Raw genomic sequence first — 19,388 nt, forward strand, 5'->3', positions numbered from 1 at the left:
GTGATGGCGTCAGGTGAAAACCCCGACAAATCCAGTTTTGCTGCCATTTGCGTGAGTGTCTGGGTTAAGTTTTCATTACTTTTCTCTGGCAGACCGTGAATCTCAAGATTCTTTCTTCTGCTGTACTGTTCAATTTCATTTTGGTTTTCCTCTAGCTTTTGTATTACAGTTGTCTGAGTTAACACCGTTCTTTTCAGAGCTTCCAGCTCAGCACCATCAGACGTTTGACGTTCATGAATATCCTGCTGCTGTTTCAAAATAGAATCGTACTTCTCGGACAAAAAAGAGACCGATCCTTCGAGTTCCCTAACTGATTTGGATACCGCCGTGAATTCTTCCTGCATCAACAGGAGAGAATCAACCTTCTTATGCAGAACCGGCAAAGATTGCAAACTTTTCCTAATTTCCCTTAGCTCATCCAACAGTGATGTCTCTGGACCACTGCTTTCCTCAAGCACCGTCTCTGTGCCGCTGTTTAGTCTCTTGTTATTTCTGCACGTTTTACAAACCCAAGCGTCTCTCTTAGCTTGACCCATGGTAGTAAACGTGTTCGCAGCTATTCCAGAGCATGACTGTCCGAGATGATACGAAAATTGGCATTCCGCACATATCATTTTCTTTCCATCGGTAGGCAGCGTCTTATGACAAGCAATGCAGTTGTCATCTTTTCCCATTGTACACAGCAAAGTAATAACAAGAAAAAAAAACGCAGCTAGCTGCGAAACGAGCCTACAACATTGGCGGCAGACCGAGAAAACTGTTCACTGAAGGAATTCTTGTCTAATAATAATAATAATAATAATAATAATAATAATAATAATAATAATAATAATAATAATAATAATAATAATAATAATAATAATAATAATAATAATAAAACTATAATAATAATAATTATTATTATTCGCGCTGACCTTCTTGTTTCGTTTCAAAATCCTTCGCGGAATCCTCACCTGCCCCCAAATCCTCATTTGTATCATGTTTCGCATTCTGCGCAAGATCACCAGAGAACATAGACCTTTGCATGTTTCCTGCCTGTCGTCACGTACACTCAACCATCCACAGAATACTGAATCTTATTATAATGCAAACTTTCATGATATTTTGCATAACTCGCTGTCATAGTGCGACTACGAAACAACGCAAAGCGTAGACAGGAACACGTTCAACTGCGTTTCCTCCTCCATTTTGTATTTACCTTGCGCTTCGTTATGAGTGATAATTGTTATTTTCATTCACTGTGCGCACTCTTTACGTACTCTTTATTTCGATACACTATTTTTATTCTCACTCGTTTGCCTAATTGTTATTCAGCGTTTTTATTATTTATAATAATAAAATAATTATAATACTTTTATTCTTGAAAATAATTGGTACAAGGTGCCAAGGCATTAGGAAAAAAGTTGCTACAAACAACAACTTGACTAGTCCTAATAACCAGAGGGTCCAAAAGGCAGCAGACAGCAAGAAGCGAACCGATGAAACAGTTAAGAAAAAAAAGGAGAAAAAGAAAAACAAAAGAGAGAAAGGAAAAAAGATAGTAAGAGCATATAGCACATAGATCACATTTCAATAAATTTGCTTCACACATCAAACAATTTGGGGAAGACAAACAACATGGATATATAAATACTTACTACTCTTGAGAAAAAAAAAAGAAGATTAGATATATAGTCAAACCCAACTCTTGGGCAGTAGAAATTATAAAGTTCTCTGCCAGAACAATTAGGTGCATCAATGGATGCAGATCTGAGATTATTCAGCAATAGCTCCACGCACTCGCTATTGCAGGTAAAGGCACACAGTTTTGACAATCTCAGCTTGTTAAAGGTGTACTTAAAAGGATTAGCTGAAGATGGGGGGCCATATTGCTGGTTAAACTGACCACTTTCCAAGGTGATAGCGTTCGGGCTCACGCGTGGTATTGCTCTTTTTATGGCTCGCAAACTCTCTCGCCAACTCCACGCATTACAGCGGAAGCTGCGGACAACCTGAAGAAATGCTCTTCCATTGTTCTCCTCTGACGCGTCTTGATGGTACGTTGATTGAAAGGAAGCTCCATGGAAGGATCAGTGGGACACTATGGGTGAGCGCCCGTCCCTTCTTAAAACACACGGCCGTCTCTCGTTACGTTGACGCGATTGTCCACTCGCCGAACGACCAAGTGACAGCTCTTCCCTTGCGAGTTCACGTGCAGGGCTCTGCTAGCGTAACAACGTGCGAAGAATAGACCAGAAAATCCCACTGCTTTTTTTTTATGTGTGGCTTCCTGAGACGTGTAGCGCTGCTATGATCGCCATAAACATTTGTCAAAGCATTTTGTACAGGCTGCGTGTGTTTAACTGAACCTGGTAGATCACACTCTTGAAGTGCCAAAAATACCACTCTTAGCGTGACCAGATTCTTCGGTAACCTACAGAATACATACAAAACGCAATGCAGGTGGCGACGTACGCCAGATTGAAGTTCCCTCACAACTGCCCCTCGCGACGTCAAGCATTTTGATAGCGTCTGCTGAAGACTAGTTAATAGTTTATGTTCGAGCAAGGACTACATTGCAGTGTATATGAAGAAAGGAGTTAACCTACTGATATTGCGTGACTTTTTCCCAAGTAGTACTCCCAAAGATACGAAAATCTTTACAAGTAAGTGACGTCACGCTAACTCACCCACGCTGTCGTTCGGGAGCGAACATTGAAACCGCAGTGCCAGACGAGTTGCTACGCCGGCACTTTTGCAGTCCTAATTAAGCGTGCAGTGATTTTTTTTTCGCTCACAGAGCAAATTGGTTAGAATCCTATAAACCCGAGTATTCGCAAAACGATGTTACGCTAGAACGATACGTAAGATTATTAGCGAACACGGCCGGCCTATGGCAAGTAGCAATTACCAACGAAAAGCATTGCCTATGCGGGCCACCGATTTTGGGCTAAGCGGTGTTTCACTCCGCTCACCTGTTTTGCTGCTTCATGGTTCGGTAGATTTCGTGCTGAAAGCTCCCAGTTCCCTCGAAAAACGCACTGTCCCCAGATAGGTCTGCGAACCACACTTGTCCTCCTGGGCCAAAAAATAGGTGACAGATGCACACTTTGTACATTATGTAGGCAACTAAAGAACGATGTACACTACTCTGCGGTGAAAGTGAAGGTGTATTCATGTCCTTAGTATAGGATGTGACCCCGCTTTTCGTGTGTCATCGTCTAGGGCGGAAAGGATAAAAAAGCTGGGATTACGGGGCATGGTACAGCTCATTGAAAGAGTAGAGAGACAAATGGGCCTACATGCTTTTTCGATAGTCCTGTTTATGTTCATAAGCATACCTACTCGCCTATATATACAACACAACAAGCTCTCGTAACTTTTGTTTTTATATAAACCCCTGTCTCCCTTGGGTTTCACAGGCTACCTTTGAAAACAGCGGTGCCGAGAAGACCATGAAATGATGCTTAAACCACGGTGTCCTTTCGCGTGTGAGCTTTAATTATTGGCACCTTCCAGGGCGAACTAAGCACCCAACTACTGATCGGCGTGTTTTAGAATAATTGTGGCCTCTGTGCCTACGTAAAAAACAAAAATAAACGTAATCCCAATGGAGTGGCTAAAGTTGCCGCGGCATTTTTAGTTGTCACACGTGGCCACTCACATAGGGGCCCTGAAACCGGTGGACGCCTTGGAATCAGTGCAATGCTTTTTGAGGCATAAACCTAGATTGTGGGGTTAATCCCCTCGAGACTGCATAGTGGGTTATACAGTATGAGTTACACAGTATACTCGGGAGGGACACTTAGTGGGGGGTAGGGCGGGCGAGGGATGAACATGTTTGCGTATAATTTTGTCCCACTGGTGCTGTTGATCCTGCGCCAAAACACGGCAAAAGATCGTTCTTGCATTCTGCACCCTTCACGAGGAACAAATTCCGGAATCCATTTTTAAGGGACCTCATATGAAAGGATGAATGCTTAGAGGCCTCTCATATTACTCTTGAACGCTGGGCGGGAACCGGTAGCAATGCACGTGGTGCTAAGTCCTCCCATAGCGTCAACGTAGGTTTAATTTCTTTTAGCTTAATTTCTATTTCACGGCACGCTGGCTTTCACTTTCCTACGGGCGCGCTAACACTGGCAAAACACGACAGGCTGTCGCAAAGTCAAGGTCGCTAGTGGGTCGCTTTGGCCGAAAACATCTCGGAACAGCGAAAATAAGGCCGGTGTAGAAGCGTTCGCTGAGGGTGGCGGCCGTGGCATCCATACCAATGAGTGTCCGCGACAGCGTGAAGTCTATCACCGACGCCTTCACGCCGGCAGTGCGCACTTGAACTCTCCGGCCGCGAAGCAGGAACTCGGCAAACTCTTGCTGCGTGGTATTGACCAGCACGTTGCCGCAGTGCAGGTCTCTGTGCTCGAACTGCAGCTCAACTTCGGCCACAGCCAGTGAACAGGCGAGCTGGAGGAACACACTCTCGAACTGCATGATCAGCATCTGCGGGGACGTGCGCCACACCCTTTCTTTATCTACATACACCGTAGGACTACCGTAGCGAGTACAGGCGCAATTTTCGTGCAAGTAATACATGCTTGCAGTAGTAAAGGCCAGACAATCGTGGGCTGCTCTTCTGTAAATCGCCAGTGCCTGTGCAATAATTTTAGAAACAATTTTTGACTACATGGCTTAATTTCGGAAAACGCCGCGAAAAATTTGTGCAGGAAGGCCCGGCACAGAGCACTCAGGGAAGACGTATTTATCTTTTTATTTTTTTAACCGTTAAGGATGGCGCGATTTGGATAATTCTGAGTTCAATAACATCTTATTGCAACAATGCACATGGCAGTGTGGAAGCTTTCAAGTAATTAAGATTAAATTATTGAGTAGAACGTTCCGAAGATTCAGGAGCAACCCCCAGACTGACACCATGGTAGAGAAGGGGCTCCACATTAACCCCCCACCTCGTGAAGTTTTTAAACGCGCGCCCAAAGCATGGTACGCATGATCTGAATGCGGCCGCCGTGGCCAAGAATCGAACCCCCGACCTCGTTCGTGCTCAGCAGCAGAACGCCACACACCCGCTTAACTTCCACGGTGGGGGATTTGAACTAGTGCTACCACAGCGATTGAAGGTGAAAGTACTTTAGAAGCATACATTACAACAACAGTGTCTCATTGCAATAACATCTGTAAGCCAGAAGCCTTTGGCTGCCTCACATACATCCCTTACCGCACAATCACTTCGAATGCGCAAGCGGACTGGTACTACAATCATCTAAAGCGCTTATCCAACCAGAAAGAGCGCTTCTATCACTTAGCAAAATCAACGCCTTCTGATACGCGCTGGGCAGCATATAAATCAAATTAAATTATGGGGTTTTACGTGCCAAAACCAGTTCTGATTATGAGGCACGCCGTAGTGGGGGACTCCGGAAATTTGGACCACCTGGGGTTCTTTAACGTGCACCTAAATCTAAGTACACGGGTGTTTTCGCATTTCGCCCCCATCGAAATGCGGCCGCCGTGGCCGGGATTCGATCCCGCGACCTCGTGCTCAGCAGCCCAACACCATAACCACTGAGCAACCACGGCGGGTAGCATATAAATCCGCTTCAGATATCTATATAGCAGCTCTAAAAACTGCTCAACGCAGCTACTTGTTTGGTACACTACCTGAAATACTAACAAAAAATCTTAAGTTCTGGCGAACAATAAACCCAACAACTAATTATGCTATTTCACTAGCAGATTCATCTAGAAATGCTGTTTCCGAGAACATATGCGCCACGATTCTTAACGATTCATTTACAAGTCAATTTTCGAAAACTGGCAATATTGAACTTCCTATCGCATACCAGTACAAATACTTACCAATGCATCCTGTGATTGTTGAGGTACCTGGAATTAACAAGTTACTAGATAGATAGATAGATAGATAGATAGATAGATAGATAGATAGATAGATAGATAGATAGAGAGCCGTGTGGATCAAAGAGCAAACTGGCATAGCCGATATTCTAATTGACATTAAGAGAAAAAAATGGAGCTGGGCAGGCCATGTAATGCGTAGGATGGATAACCGCTGGACCATTAGAGTTACAGAATGGGTGCCAAGAGAAGGGAAGCGCAGTCGAGGACGGCAGTAAACTAGGTAGGGTGGTGAAGTAAGGAACTTTGCAGACGCAAGTTGGAATCAGCTAGCGCAAGAAAGGGTTGTTGGAGATGGCAGGGAGAGGCCTTCGTCCTGCAGTGGACATAAATATAGGCTGATGATGATGATAATTTACCGTATCATTCGTCATATGGTTTCGACTGCATTAACAGTAAATTCCTTAAAAGCACTAGCCTCTTTAGTTCCATGATAATGACAAACATTTTCCAACAATCCCTAAACTCATGTGAGCTTCCAAAGGAATGGAAAATTGGGAAGGTGGTTCCAATCTTTAAATCTGGCCCCAGAAACTCGCCTCTTTATTATCGACCCATATTCCTTACAACTAGCTGCCGTGAATTGTTAGAGCATCTAGTTTTCACGAATCTGGCCAGCTTACTACAGTCTAACCCATATTTTACTACCGCATAGCATGGTTATCGAAAATAATATTTCAGCAAAACTCAACTGGTATCTTTTACTCATCAGCTGCATCGCATCCTGGATCGCTCATCCTGCGCTGTCTTCTTTGATTTTAATAAACAATTTGATAAAGTATACCATAATCTACTGCATTCTAAACTAAGATCACTAAATATCGACCCCAACCTTCAAAAATGTATAGAATCTTTCCTTACTAACCGCTTCCAGTTCGTTACTGCTAATGGTCGTAACACTCCCCTCACTGAAGTTCAATCAGGTATACCACAAGGGTCTGTGCTGGGACCACTATTATTTATTATCTACTATATTAACGACCCAACAGTTACAATATCTTCTTACATCTGTTCGCAGATGACTGTGTTATCTTCCGGGAAGTTATCAACACTCATGATACTTTAACACTCCAGGCTGATTAGGATAATATAGTTGACTGGTGCGTGAAGTGGCTAATGGGATTAAATATTAACAAATGTAAAATAATGCGCATATCCAGATCTAATTCTACTCCTAGCACCTGCCATCTTAACAACGTTACCTTATATTTCGTCATGTCATATAAATATATTGCTGTACACGTTACAAATAACTTAAATTGGGCCACACATATGGAGTACGTCATTAACAATGCTAATCGCATGCTCGCGTACTTACTGTGCAACTTTTCCAAAGCACCGCCTACTTTAAACTACAGCTTTACAAGACTCTAATACGCTCGAAACTTAAATATGCAACTGCAATATGGGTTTCCAGTCACGTTAATCTCATTACTTCACTTGAACTAGTACAAAAAAACTACCCGTTTCAATATTTCTAATTATAACCGTACCGCGAGTATAACCTCGGTGAAAACTAACCTAGCACTTATTCCACTAGCTAACCGCCGCAAGGTCTTTCGCTATTTCATAAAATTTTCCATCACATCACACTTCACGACAATTTATAATGTGGCCTCGGTACATTTCAAACCGCCTCGATCATGGCAATAAGGTAGCCATTGGTTCATCTCACACGACGTCTTTCTTTCACTCTTTAATCCTCCGTACATCGCAGGAATGGAACCACCTGACCTCAAGTATCGTAGCCATCACCGATAACAAACTTTTTCACGAAACATTAGCTAACGTTGCATATTCAGGATAACCATTGTATTACCAGAACTCACTGCAATTGTTCGTTTGATTTGCTTTGCTCTACTACTCTGTAACCACTCTCCTCTTTAATGCCACAAAGCCCTGAGGGTATTTAAATAAATAAAATATGATAGGCGTTAAAACGAGCGAAAAAGCACCGACGACAGCGCAGGCGGGTCTCCAGTCTACACGAACGATGTCGATTTGAGGTTTTCGGCAAGATCAGATCATATAGTAGACCCGGTGGAAATGTGTTTTTTTCGTCCACACTGATACGTATGGAGCAAGTCGCGGTACTTTTCGAGGGTTACGCATGGCCAGTGCTCGCGAACAAATAATTTGTGCCCCCACATTGACGACCGAATTTGTTGTCGACAATGGCAAAACGTAAGGCAGGCCGCACGTATGTCGATTGCACGAGAACCAGCCTGCGACATAATGAAGCCGTCAGTACCTGTGATTACGAACTGATTAAAGGCATGCTGGATTTGAGAGTCGACCAAAACACGAACGATGTACTCAAAAAAAAGTGTCATGTGGCACGGCTTGCCAGAGAATTGAGGCAGTTTCGTACAGTCGCGCTGACTTGCGCCGATGCCCGCAGTCAACTTTCAATTAGTATGTTTCTTAGGCACGCTGCATCAACTCCTCTCTATATACACTAGTTTACCATGCTCGCTACAGACACGCTGGCATGTTTATTTATTGCATCTAGATTCGCACAAGCTTTACAGAAAAAAGTACCCGATTACAATTATTTCATTGAAAATTGTAATTGATTACAGTTAACAATTACTGCACCACAAAAGCAATTATTGTCCAAAAGTAATCGATTAGTTCTGCGTTACTCTCCTCCAAACATTCTAACATTTCGCAGATACAGTTCAAAGAGATGGCCTGGCATTTTTCAGTGCGTCTTCTGCAACTCTTCGCACATTATTTATAACCACTAACAATTGCTTGTCAAAACTTTCGTTGGCCTTCTTCCCTCGGTTTTGTTGTAAAGACATCAGCAGCGACACTGACAACTCGCTCGACGTGCGCGCTGCAGGGAAGGGCCATGTTGTAACGTACGGAACATCTTGCGCACAACGTTGTCTTTACTCAGCGTCTGTGTCTTCTATCAGGCGCGACGCTTCATTGTTACTCTATAGTGGGCCAATGAAAAGCTTAAAAATAAAATCGTCCGTAGCTGATTGCCTGTGACTAGCAAGTGATAGCAAGTGACTCAAGCTGGTGCGAAACCGGTTCATCGAATAGCGGCACACATGCAGCGACCCAAGTTGGTCCGACCGATGGTTTCTAACCCTGCTCTCTTATCAAGCAGCCCGATGTCCTACCCATTATGCCACGGACTACCAAGTTGGTGGGAAAGCGGTTAGACGAAAAAGTCCCTTGAAAATGCGCGATGTTGCCAAAGAATGCCAATAGAATGCTGAGCTCCTGCGTTTGCCTGTCTTAGCATGCGCATCCGCCAGTTTCCGCTAAATTCACGTTCCCAAACCAGTGTCGCCCGTTAACGCTTGACCCTTGAAGAAATCAACTCATTACTTGTAATTGATTACTGAAAAAAGTCCTTCGATTAAAGTGAGCGTTACTGAGTAAACAAAGTAATCGTTAATTTACAAGTTTATCCAAAATGTAATTGTTTAAAATTAGTTACGTGTATTCGTTACGTAGAAGTCTGGTTGCATCCCATTCTCGTGTGCTTGTACAGATGTATAGTACAGACGGCGAGATGCCTAAATGACATGATCGTAAACAAAAATTAGAGGGCCACGTGGATGGGCATCTCTCGGTGTACTGACATGTCTGGGGGCGTGAACCAGTGTTAAGTGTTGCACAACATCGTTGAACAATGGAACAACACCAGACAGCGATTCAGTGGTCCAGCTGCGTGGTGTACAAGAGTGGATAGAAACACGTGAGTGGAAGCCATGTCCGATTGCGAAGGGGGGTCCGATTGCAAGCTGTGCCGACAGCATCATTAAGAAATGACCTATTTGGACTCTGCAGCAGTACAGGAGCGGTTATCTAGCCTTCTCTCGACTGTGGGCTATTTGAGTCGAGTGCGTGCATAAATGTCAGCCCACCGTTTATGTCTGTCTTTCTGTGTCCTTGTCACATAGCGATATGTGGTTCTCTGTAATGTCAAAATCAACAAGGCTATAAGTCCGCTCATGAGCCCGAAGGTCTGCTTTGATAAAATAGCCACATCTTTGTCTTGATAGCGCGTAAAAAGTGATGCTCATGTCGAGCAATCGGCACAACACACAGCACGTCACTATACGCATCGTTGGTCTTGTATACTTAATTGTCACATCTCCGTCGCAATGTATGGATATAACACGGTTATTTTCTTTTCACAGTACTACTGCATAAAAACATCGCTGAATAGTACCACCGCAAGAATAGTGTGCAGTGGAGCTCAGTAAACAAGCCATCACTAGCACGCACAGTGACAGTCGACGCGTGGTTATAGAGCAACACTAATTCCTGTGGCCCAGATTCCATACCTTGGCACATTCCAGAGGTGTTCCTCCGAACTCGAGCTCGAGCAGGACGTAGTATTGGGTCGCCCCAAGTAACGCTGAAAAAGACCACGGAAATAAGTATGGAAGCAGAAAACACAGGCACACCGATATTTTGTCACGGATTTCGCAAGCAAAAAAAAAAAACGCTAAAACACTCCGAAAGTTCCAAAGTCGTAATAATGATAAAAATGCGTCATGTCACCTGCCACATTAAGAATCCAAGTCATGATACATTGTACATATCATTGATTTTCTATCACTGTGGCCGATCTGCTATGCATCGAATTGTTCTAAGTGCAACCGAACCACAGAACACTTAGCTGAAAAATACATACCCTCCCATAGGGCTATAATGGCCGCGGAAATGTGCTATTATAGCGCTAATCTGTATACTGGTGTTCGGTGTGAACACTGTGCGCATGCGCATATGCTCGTTTGGATTTCATTTCCGGTTTCGGTTACGTGCGCACTGATGCGTGTTCTGCCGCGAAGCGCCCACATGTGTAATCCAATCTTTCCTTGCGCCAAGAAGTCCATCGTAATGGCCCCTTTCGGGACGCAAAAGTTTTTTTTCTTCATAACCAATCACATTTCGATTCAATTCGTATTATCGTAACTACGTTCGCCGCGCTTAGCAACTTTCAATTGTGTGGGATGGTATCTGGAATACTTCGATCCTTACATTATTCACGAGCCAAATGTGATGGAAAGAAATGTATTAAGTAGACATTATCACGCAAACACCAGAAGTATCGCACAAGTTGTGTTTTCAGACACTCATTCACGTGCTTTGTGTAGATTCAAGTACACTGTGCGGTTATTCTGTCATTTGATATCAGCGTTTTTTTTTATACATTAACTCGCAGGACACTGAATATAGAAATTACCGAAATACTTTTGTTTCATACAGCATTTGGAGCACATATAAGTCTAGAAAAAGTTCACTTTATCTTCAATGACACTCAATAAACACCGGAAATACAACCAGCCTGCAGTTCTCACATCAGTGCTTTTTGCATGTCGATCGCTTTGCTACGGTGCGATCACTCGCGATCTTGCCTTGCGATCATCGAATTAGGAACACTTCTTACGCTTCCTAACAGCATGAAAACAGACATAATATCCGCAATTAAATAAACTTTCTCCGAGCCGTTAGCGTACCAATAAGCGCACCAAATTCATTGCCTTATTGCTGGCGCCCATTGAGCTACCGCGGCGCCATCTGTCAGGCCACTTCTAAGGCATCTGCGTGTAGAATTAGCCCTACAATAGGGCCAGCTAGCGCCGCTCAGGGCCAAGTGGTGGCGCTTCGGATGTTCTTCCTGATGCTTTCTTCTCAGCGGCGCTGCCGCCATGCAATCAAAACAACTCGCCCAGTTTTCTATCCCGATGCTGTGAACCACAATGCCGATTTGTGCGGTCTTTCGTGCATCAGGCCTGCTCTTGGAATTGTGGGGTATGTCCACGTATTTCGGAGGTCACAGTGACACTGGCGTGTGAAGATGACGTTATACGCATCGCAAAGGAAAAGCAGCATTACATGTGGAGCGTGCGTTAGAAAATGTGACCCGACTATTACTAACTGAATGAACAAGCGTGGTGTGAGCGCGCACAAACAAACATGAATAGATCACACTGAATGACTGCAGCCAACGACTGTCAAAACGCTGGCAGCGGGCGAAGGTACGTGCGGTCTATCGCTTCAACAGGAACTGAGCCGCGAATGCACGGCTCATAAAGGTCAGAGCCGTGTGGAGATAAGAGACGGTGCGGCGAGCGACGAGCGCGGTTGTTGGCAGAAGAAAAGTGCCCCCCCCCCCCCGCTTCCTCCGGCGCTGGCTTCCCGCTTCCTTGCTTGCGCGCGGGAGAGATAAGAGACCGTGCGGCCGAGCGACGAGCGCGGTTGTTGGCACAGCAGAAGTGCCCCCCCGGCTCCCTCCGGCGCTGGCTTCCCGCTTCGTTGCTTGCGCGTGGGGGATTGAGTGCGTTCGCTCTCCGTGATAGCGTGCGTCCCAGCACGCTTGCGCTCGGGCATAAAATGGTTTTGAGATGACACGGCGGTGTTCGCTGAGAGAGCCTGCCGTGGTCTCACTAAATAGGCTCAGAGCCGAACGAAATCCTGAACTTTGTAAATTTTTATACACGCGTTCGAGCCCAGAAAAGTATGCACAGAAAGAATGCGAAATAAAAACAAAATCATTCGTATAGCATACGTTAATAATGTCATAAAAGAGGCCCATATTTGGGAACCGCTTGATAGAGCTTTTTCCATTTTTGGCTTCTCGCGCTGTCGTTGTGTGCAATAAATTCGAGTTCATTTACATTGACAATTCTGCGCTCCGTAAAAAAAAAGTATATATGAACGCGTAGAATTTTCCCCTTTACTCGTATATTCTGTCAACAGAGGAATGTCATAAATTTCGTTCTCAATCCACGTATTTCGGAGGTCACAGTGACACTGGCGTGTGAAGATGACGTTATACGCATCGAAAAGGAAAAAAAATGGTTTTGAGATGACACGGCGGTGTTCGCTGAGAGAGCCTGCCGTGGTCTCACTAAATAGGCTCAGAGCCGAACGAAATCCTGAACTTTGTAAATTTTTATACTCGCGTTCGAGCCCAGAAAAGTATGCACTGAAAGAATGCGAAATAGAAACAAAATCATTCGTATAGCGTACGTTAAAAATGTCATAAAAGAGGGCCATATTTGGGAACCGCTTGATCGAGCTTTTTCCATTTTTGGCTTCTCGTGCTGTCGTTGTGTGCAATAAATTCGAGTTCATTTACATTGACAATTCTGCGCTCCGTAAAAAAAAAGTATATATGAACGCGTAGAATTTTTCCCTTTACTCGTATATTCTGTCAACAGAGGAACGTCATAAATTTCGTTCTCAATTTAAATAAACTTCTAATTTTGAGGAAATTATGGCGTGCGCGGAAAAACCGTGATGGTTTCGACGTAAACCAACAAAAAATTGTTAGTTATGTTTCAACACAAAAAGAAGAAAAATACACAACCTTAGGAACAATGCAGTGCAAACACACTCAACAATGCATATTTGGCATACAACCCGAAGGGTGCAAGAAAGCAATAAATCACGTGCGTTGTGCTGCAGCCCTTTCAAGCTTTGTGGCATACGTGGAAAGGAAATATTTTCCACAAAATGCTAATTTAGCGTTTTTGGTATCTTCGGTGCACTTATCAACAAAACTACTCCCCAGACTATAGTGAAACATTTACAGTAGCACTGTAGTGATAACAATTAAACTAAAGTAAAATCTTCTAAAGATATATTGGCGAAAACAAAAACATCTAAGTTTTCTTATATATCCCCACAAGTGTAAACATTCTTCCTTGCAGGCTGCTAATACAAACAGGAATGTAGTCTTTTTCTTACATTTTTGTGCGCAAACAAACAGGGACGAAGAAAAAGGAGACACAAGGGCGAGCGCTTTCTAACAAGACTTCGACATGCGTTAACACGAGACTAGAACACTTGTCTAGTCTCAAAGGTCGCCCTATAGTACGCATTTGGCGATGCATTGTGAAGAACATGCGTGCTAACCTTGTCTTGAAAGCACCGCCATTTTGTTTAGGCATAAAAACCAAACCGCGAGAGAAATTGTGGAAGCTCACTGGATTGAAAAACTAAAGGAAAAATGCATCAGTCATCCTTCTGTTTCATTGTTAGATAAAGAGAATTCGCTCTTGTCATCATATCTTTAACGCATTTTCGCCTTTCGTGCTTGCTTTAGAAACATTGTTGCTTTTTATGCTGACCGGGTAGCGACATTTCAAGACAAGCGTTATTTTATGCGCTCTTGATGTGTTCTATTGACATGATCGCGCAGATCTGTGGGTATTTAAGCCGGTGGTTCTTCCATAGTAAAAATCAGTTGTTAGAAAGCGATCGTCCTTGTGTCTCCTTTTTCTTCGCTCTGTTTGTTTGCGCACAAAAATTTAAGAAAATGAATCTGTTCCAACTAGGCCGACTCGCAGTTATGCTTCAGGAATGTAGGTTCTGTTTGAGAACTGTTATATATGAAATATACTTGCCAAATGAAATGGTCATCCGGTGATTAGTTTCTGAGGAAAGGGGCATTAAAAGCAGAAACTTTACCTATAATGTGGCACATAAGTACATAAACTATTAGAGGGGCCATGGCGGAAGTACTACTGATAGTCAGGTTAAAGGACATTCCCTTTCAGCACGCCACATTTCGGATTTACACATGCAGTAGCTTTTATGATAAAACGCTGGAACCAAGTGGACCCATTCACTTACTATGTCCCGTTAAGGCATTCGTATAGCGTGGGTGCGAACTATGTGCACGAACAGATTTTCCGGTAAGTGTTCTTGATACTACAGAACTTGCCTCTAGAAGAGTACTGTAACTTTTCTTTGGTATCGTTCACGAAGCGCAGGGCACAGGAAGCCCCACGTGCTAATTTCGGATGAGAATGATCATGCCAGCGTTGTTTACAAAACACGCTGTGAAAAGCCGCTCGCAGTTTCGGAGATACGACAATCAAAGCCTCTCGCATTCGTGATGATACATAATATTCGCGTGTTATCCGTATACTGCAGATGCAGCACATTTTTGTTTGCTGTGGCTTTGTCCGCATGCGGTTTAAGCTATTCTTGCGCAATACTGATTTTTCAGTGCGATGAGCGTAGCAAATGCGCATCATGTGACGGAGGAAACAGTCGTTATAAGGAAATGCTTGTTCTACAATACTTCAAAGGGAGACGAATAGTAAATAAGAGGAACAGATCACTCCAATAACACGGATACTTCTTAGTTCTGAGTGAGACGAATGATTGAGTGAGTGCCCACATATGATCCCGTGACTGTCTTTATACGTGGACACACCCATGCGTGTTTACTGCGGGGACGCGGAGGGATAGAAACACGTGAGTGGAAGACATGTCCGATTGCGAAGGGGCGGCTGCATCATTAAGAAATGACCTATCTGGACTCTGCGGCAGTTGAGAACTGTTATACTCACTTGTATTGGTGCGACAAGTATTGATTGGTTGAAGACGATGCACATTAAAAACACCAAGTTAACAATTCCGCGCGAGGAACAGAATAAAAGGCAGGCCGTAAGTGCACTTGCCGGGGTCGCTGTTCTCGGAGCAGAACTGGTTGTCGTAGTCTCTCCAACTCTTCACCAGGACGGGGTGGTAGGTTCCTTGGGCGCAATACATTCTGCAACAGATGACGACGCCAGAACGGCGGTGCTATACAGAAATGCAGAGGCGCAAAAACAATTTGGAGGACGCTGAAGCTTCGCCTTTAAGAGTGGAACACGATAACATTAGAAGATCTCTGCTTGCTTGTCAGGCCTCCCGGCAACTGCGCTTTCTTTTTCCTCCAACTTACGTCGCACTTTACGATTTTTCTGACGCATCTTACTTTGATAAATTCAAGTAGTTCACTAACACCTCTGCACCATTCGGAGGGCCTGCGTGGTCGGGGTGGTTCGGGATTTCTTGGGCCGCGGACGCCGACGTGTATACGCCTACGCCGGATTTGCTGCGACACGGCCTTTAACGCTCTCGCGTTAAATAGCGGGGGTGACCGTTTCGCTTCTTAGAACCAGCCGCGTATACACTTGAATGCGACGCCTCCCACCCAGTCTGCGGGAACCGGCACGGCCTAATTAAATTGTTCTTTTCCAAGTAGATTTCGCGCTTCGTCAGCGATCGGATCCGCCATAGTTATATCCCCACGATCGGCCGTTTGGGATCGGTGGATTATAAGGAATGTAACGAAGCGAAAAGAACTTCTACACTATTGCGTCCCTTGACATGAGTCTTCTCATGCAGAACACACACTTCGCGGTGTCGTGAAGCAAGGATGGGCAATCAGACAGTTCGGACAACAGATGTGGCGCACGCTCAATCGCATTTACCTGAAGGGAGGGCCCGCCAAAAGCTCTCGTTATGGCCGAGAAAAACAGATCAATTCGCAAGTTATCGGTTGAACATGGGGCCGTATTTTGTAGAAAATAAAAATACTTTCCACTAAATCAAATCTGAGCGCTAACGGAAGCGCTACCTTCGCGCGAGCCGATGACGAATCGAAAAAAAAAATCAAAAGATACGGCCCCCACGGCCTCGAGAATCGTGCTTGGCATTTGTCGACGGGCCCGCACGTATACACTCAGCTCTTCAACTCGATAAAGTTGGCCGACTTGTTCGTCTTGTTAAAGCGGAGATTGCTTAGCTCCCTGAAAAATAAATAAATAAATAATAGTAAACAAAGGCAGAAAAAATAGAGCAGCATCGGGTGCTTGCCCACGGATGATTCCAAACAAAGTGTGGACCCACTGTGTGTCACACGTGCGTCAGGCACCGAAGCGGTGACGGTCACAGAAATATAAGATTACAGACGCTTTTTTTAGACGCAGCAAGGACGGCAATGTTTGTTAAGGTTTATTTATTCTAGTGACAGCTTTCTCAAGCTCCCTGGTCCACGTTGGATAGATGGACAGCGGCCGGCGGAGGAGAGTGAGGAGGACGCGCGCCAACAGTCGAATGCCCTTCATTACATGCACACTATAGGCGAATTTCTGCCGTCGCCGTGAGGTTCCGTATAAAGTCCAAGGGCAATAACGCCGTACACTATATGTGCTAGTGAAAGCGTCCGAGGGGAGCCGACGATGCGGCTCAATCTCGCCCGCGCGAAAGGGCGGAAAGCGGGCAGGAAGTGAGCCATCTTTAGCCACGCGCGAGGCAGCCAACGTTGCGAGGTATCGAGGGGAGGGGGGGGGGGGCTGTATGTTACTCCGGCTGCAACTGCGTATGTGGCGGATGCGCACGGTCGCGCGACCGAATCTTGAGAGTGATCTGCGTTGGGGTCAGAGTCTAGGTGTGTCGGCGGCTCGTAGCTTTGGGCATGCTGTGTGTGCTCAGCGTTCAGTTTGTCTTGAAGCGATAATACAACATCACGAAGGTCACTTCGCTCGCTGCTGCTGCTGCGTTTCCTCACGCCAGCGTTTTGACTGCGAGTGTTCGCAGTCATCGAGTGTGATGTGTCCATGTTTTTCTGTGCGCGCTGACACCATTCTTGTTAATTTAGTTAACAAGTGAATGCTTGCAAGTTGAATCGGCCAATAAAGGCACTATCACAAAAGCGCGCCGCGCATCACGCAAAACAGCAGAGGCAAGCCGGCCCCGCGGCAGCTTCGACAGAGAGAGAGGGCGCTCTCTCTCTGTCGCACTCGTTCACGGGGTGTGTGACAGGTACTATCCTTACTTCGTATGGCTCTCTGATAATTTGCTATCGCAATGAATGCTTCGCCTTTCGGGCGAAACTACTATTTTTTTTTGCTAATTGAAGGAAATACTCCCACTCGTGCGCGATCATAGCACATAGCCACAAGCCAAATAATCTCGGATTGCACCAATTCACAAGGCTCTTCATACGTAGGTGCTCTTGGGCATTGGCCGGTCTCCTCCGCTAAAATTTTACGTCCGACATCATGATTGGCTCGCTTTTCCTCTACGAATTGTTCTACCATAATAAACTTTTTTTTTGTAACTGGCCCCAATGTCAGCGCTTCGCGTTGCTTGCTTGCAGGTTGAAACAACCTGCGATACCGTAAAAGCAAGCAATGTGCATGACCATCAGACCACTTGCAACTCGCATTAGCACAGTTTCTTGAAGAATCGAGATTACCTAAAAGTTTCTCAATGTTATTATTCTAACTTTGATTACGACGCTGTATTCACTCATATTGCTGCGAGACAGAAAAAGACGACTACAGCATTAGGCTGGCATCGATGAAGAAGAGGCAGAGGTTGATTCTCGCCATCTTGGCTGGCTGTTGTTACGCCTGTGCTACTCGCTTTTTCTTGTAAATATTTGTCAATATATGCTCTTTGTGCAATAATATAGTCGTGCTAATGTGGTGATTCCGTGTGTGGTTGCGCTGCGTTTCCCACCAATGAGGTCCGCCGTGTGTACGTCAAAATGAACATATAGAACGCTTGTGAACTGCGGAGAGAATTGTGTTCATTCGTAGAATTTACAACTGTTGTCACTATAGTCTTCTCTGTTCTTAGTAAAGACTATATTCTTATTCTGTCGTTATTAGAGGAGTAGCCGGAACCATCTAACAGGCACCAACATCTCCTTGCATACAGCTTAAAAAATTTTTGAAGCAATGAGCACTCCCGGTGGCAGCCTTACATTTTAATTATGAAATGACCAAGCGGGCACAGTGAAGGAGTAGACAACCAAATACGAGGGGTCCCCTGTGCCTTCAAACTGCTCCGACGCACTGCCCAACCTGGGCGCATGTTCACATAGCACTTTGTACGCTAAAACGATTGGTTAGAGCACGCTCGACCTAGCCAATTGTGACGGAGAAATATTAAAGAAGGCCAACGCTAGCATTGAAAAGAAAATATTCTTACGAAACAAAATTAAACAAAAAAAGCATTTGGCAATACGCGGCCTACGTTTTGCTGACCACGCGGTTTACGCTTTCGGGTATTTCAGCCATTGAGCCACCAATTAATATGCGTTCCTAATTTTATATCTCGGGTAGGTGTCGGTGAGTCCTGCGCAGATTTCTCACGATGGCATCGGTTACGATATGTGCGCTGTCAAGCTCGCTGTAAAGGTGCCACGTTGTTCCACTATTGTTTTTCTTTTTAACAAAACCTCGTTTTATGCATCGAAGCACAAAAAGTAACTGGCGAAAGTAATTGGGGAACGATTATCTCGAAACTGGTCTCATCGGGCGAAGTCCTCGCAAATGAATACGCTTCACAAACTAACCGCGGCTACAATTCGTAAATTGCAATATGCGTCCTAAAGTAATTAAAAAAGGTAATTCTTTTTTGATAATTCGATTACGGTATTTCGATTTCTCGCTCAATTATAATGTCCGCCTCTCGAGTATTCCAGCTCAAGGGTGAGAATCGCGCTATCTTCCGGAGACAATTTCTAAAAAACTTCGTCCGGTCTTAGAACACAAAAAGAAGACATGGCGCCCGTATACGGGCGGTTGCTGTCGACCTGGTCATGAGGCATTCGGGGATGACGCTGCTCAACGCCATTTCAAGTACGCCGTCCTGGTTCGGGCCGCCGCCCACGATCATCATCACCTTGACGGCGCTCTCGTCGCCGC

General features: G+C 44.8%; 3 protein-coding genes across 3 annotated transcripts in view; all 3 read right to left on the reverse strand.

Moving 5' to 3' along the window:
• Positions 1-3,042, reverse strand: part of LOC125942343 (serine/threonine-protein kinase haspin-like) — a 32,026-nt gene extending 28,984 nt beyond the window's left edge. Inside the window, exon 1 of the mRNA XM_049660494.1 lies at positions 2,955-3,042. Within this exon, the coding sequence (XP_049516451.1) occupies positions 2,955-2,971 (17 nt within the window). The 5' untranslated portion in view covers positions 2,972-3,042. The remainder of the gene's footprint in view (positions 1-2,954) is intronic.
• Positions 3,043-4,101: 1,059 nt separating this feature from the next.
• On the reverse strand, positions 4,102-15,453 carry LOC125943339 (uncharacterized). Its single transcript, XM_049662536.1, has 3 exons — positions 15,363-15,453; positions 10,224-10,297; positions 4,102-4,479 (listed from the first exon to the last, which is right to left on the reverse strand). Exons 1-3 carry the CDS (start codon positions 15,451-15,453, stop codon positions 4,102-4,104), a joined length of 543 nt encoding a protein of 180 aa, XP_049518493.1.
• Positions 15,454-16,411: 958 nt separating this feature from the next.
• The window catches only part of LOC119453726 (uncharacterized), a 180,098-nt gene continuing 177,121 nt past the window's right edge, over positions 16,412-19,388 (reverse strand). Inside the window, exon 9 of the mRNA XM_049662547.1 lies at positions 16,412-16,478. Coding sequence (XP_049518504.1) covers positions 16,412-16,478 — 67 coding nt within the window. The remainder of the gene's footprint in view (positions 16,479-19,388) is intronic.

Source organism: Dermacentor silvarum, chromosome 1, assembly GCF_013339745.2.
Source record: "Dermacentor silvarum isolate Dsil-2018 chromosome 1, BIME_Dsil_1.4, whole genome shotgun sequence".
Taxonomy (NCBI): Eukaryota; Metazoa; Arthropoda; class Arachnida; order Ixodida; family Ixodidae; genus Dermacentor; species Dermacentor silvarum.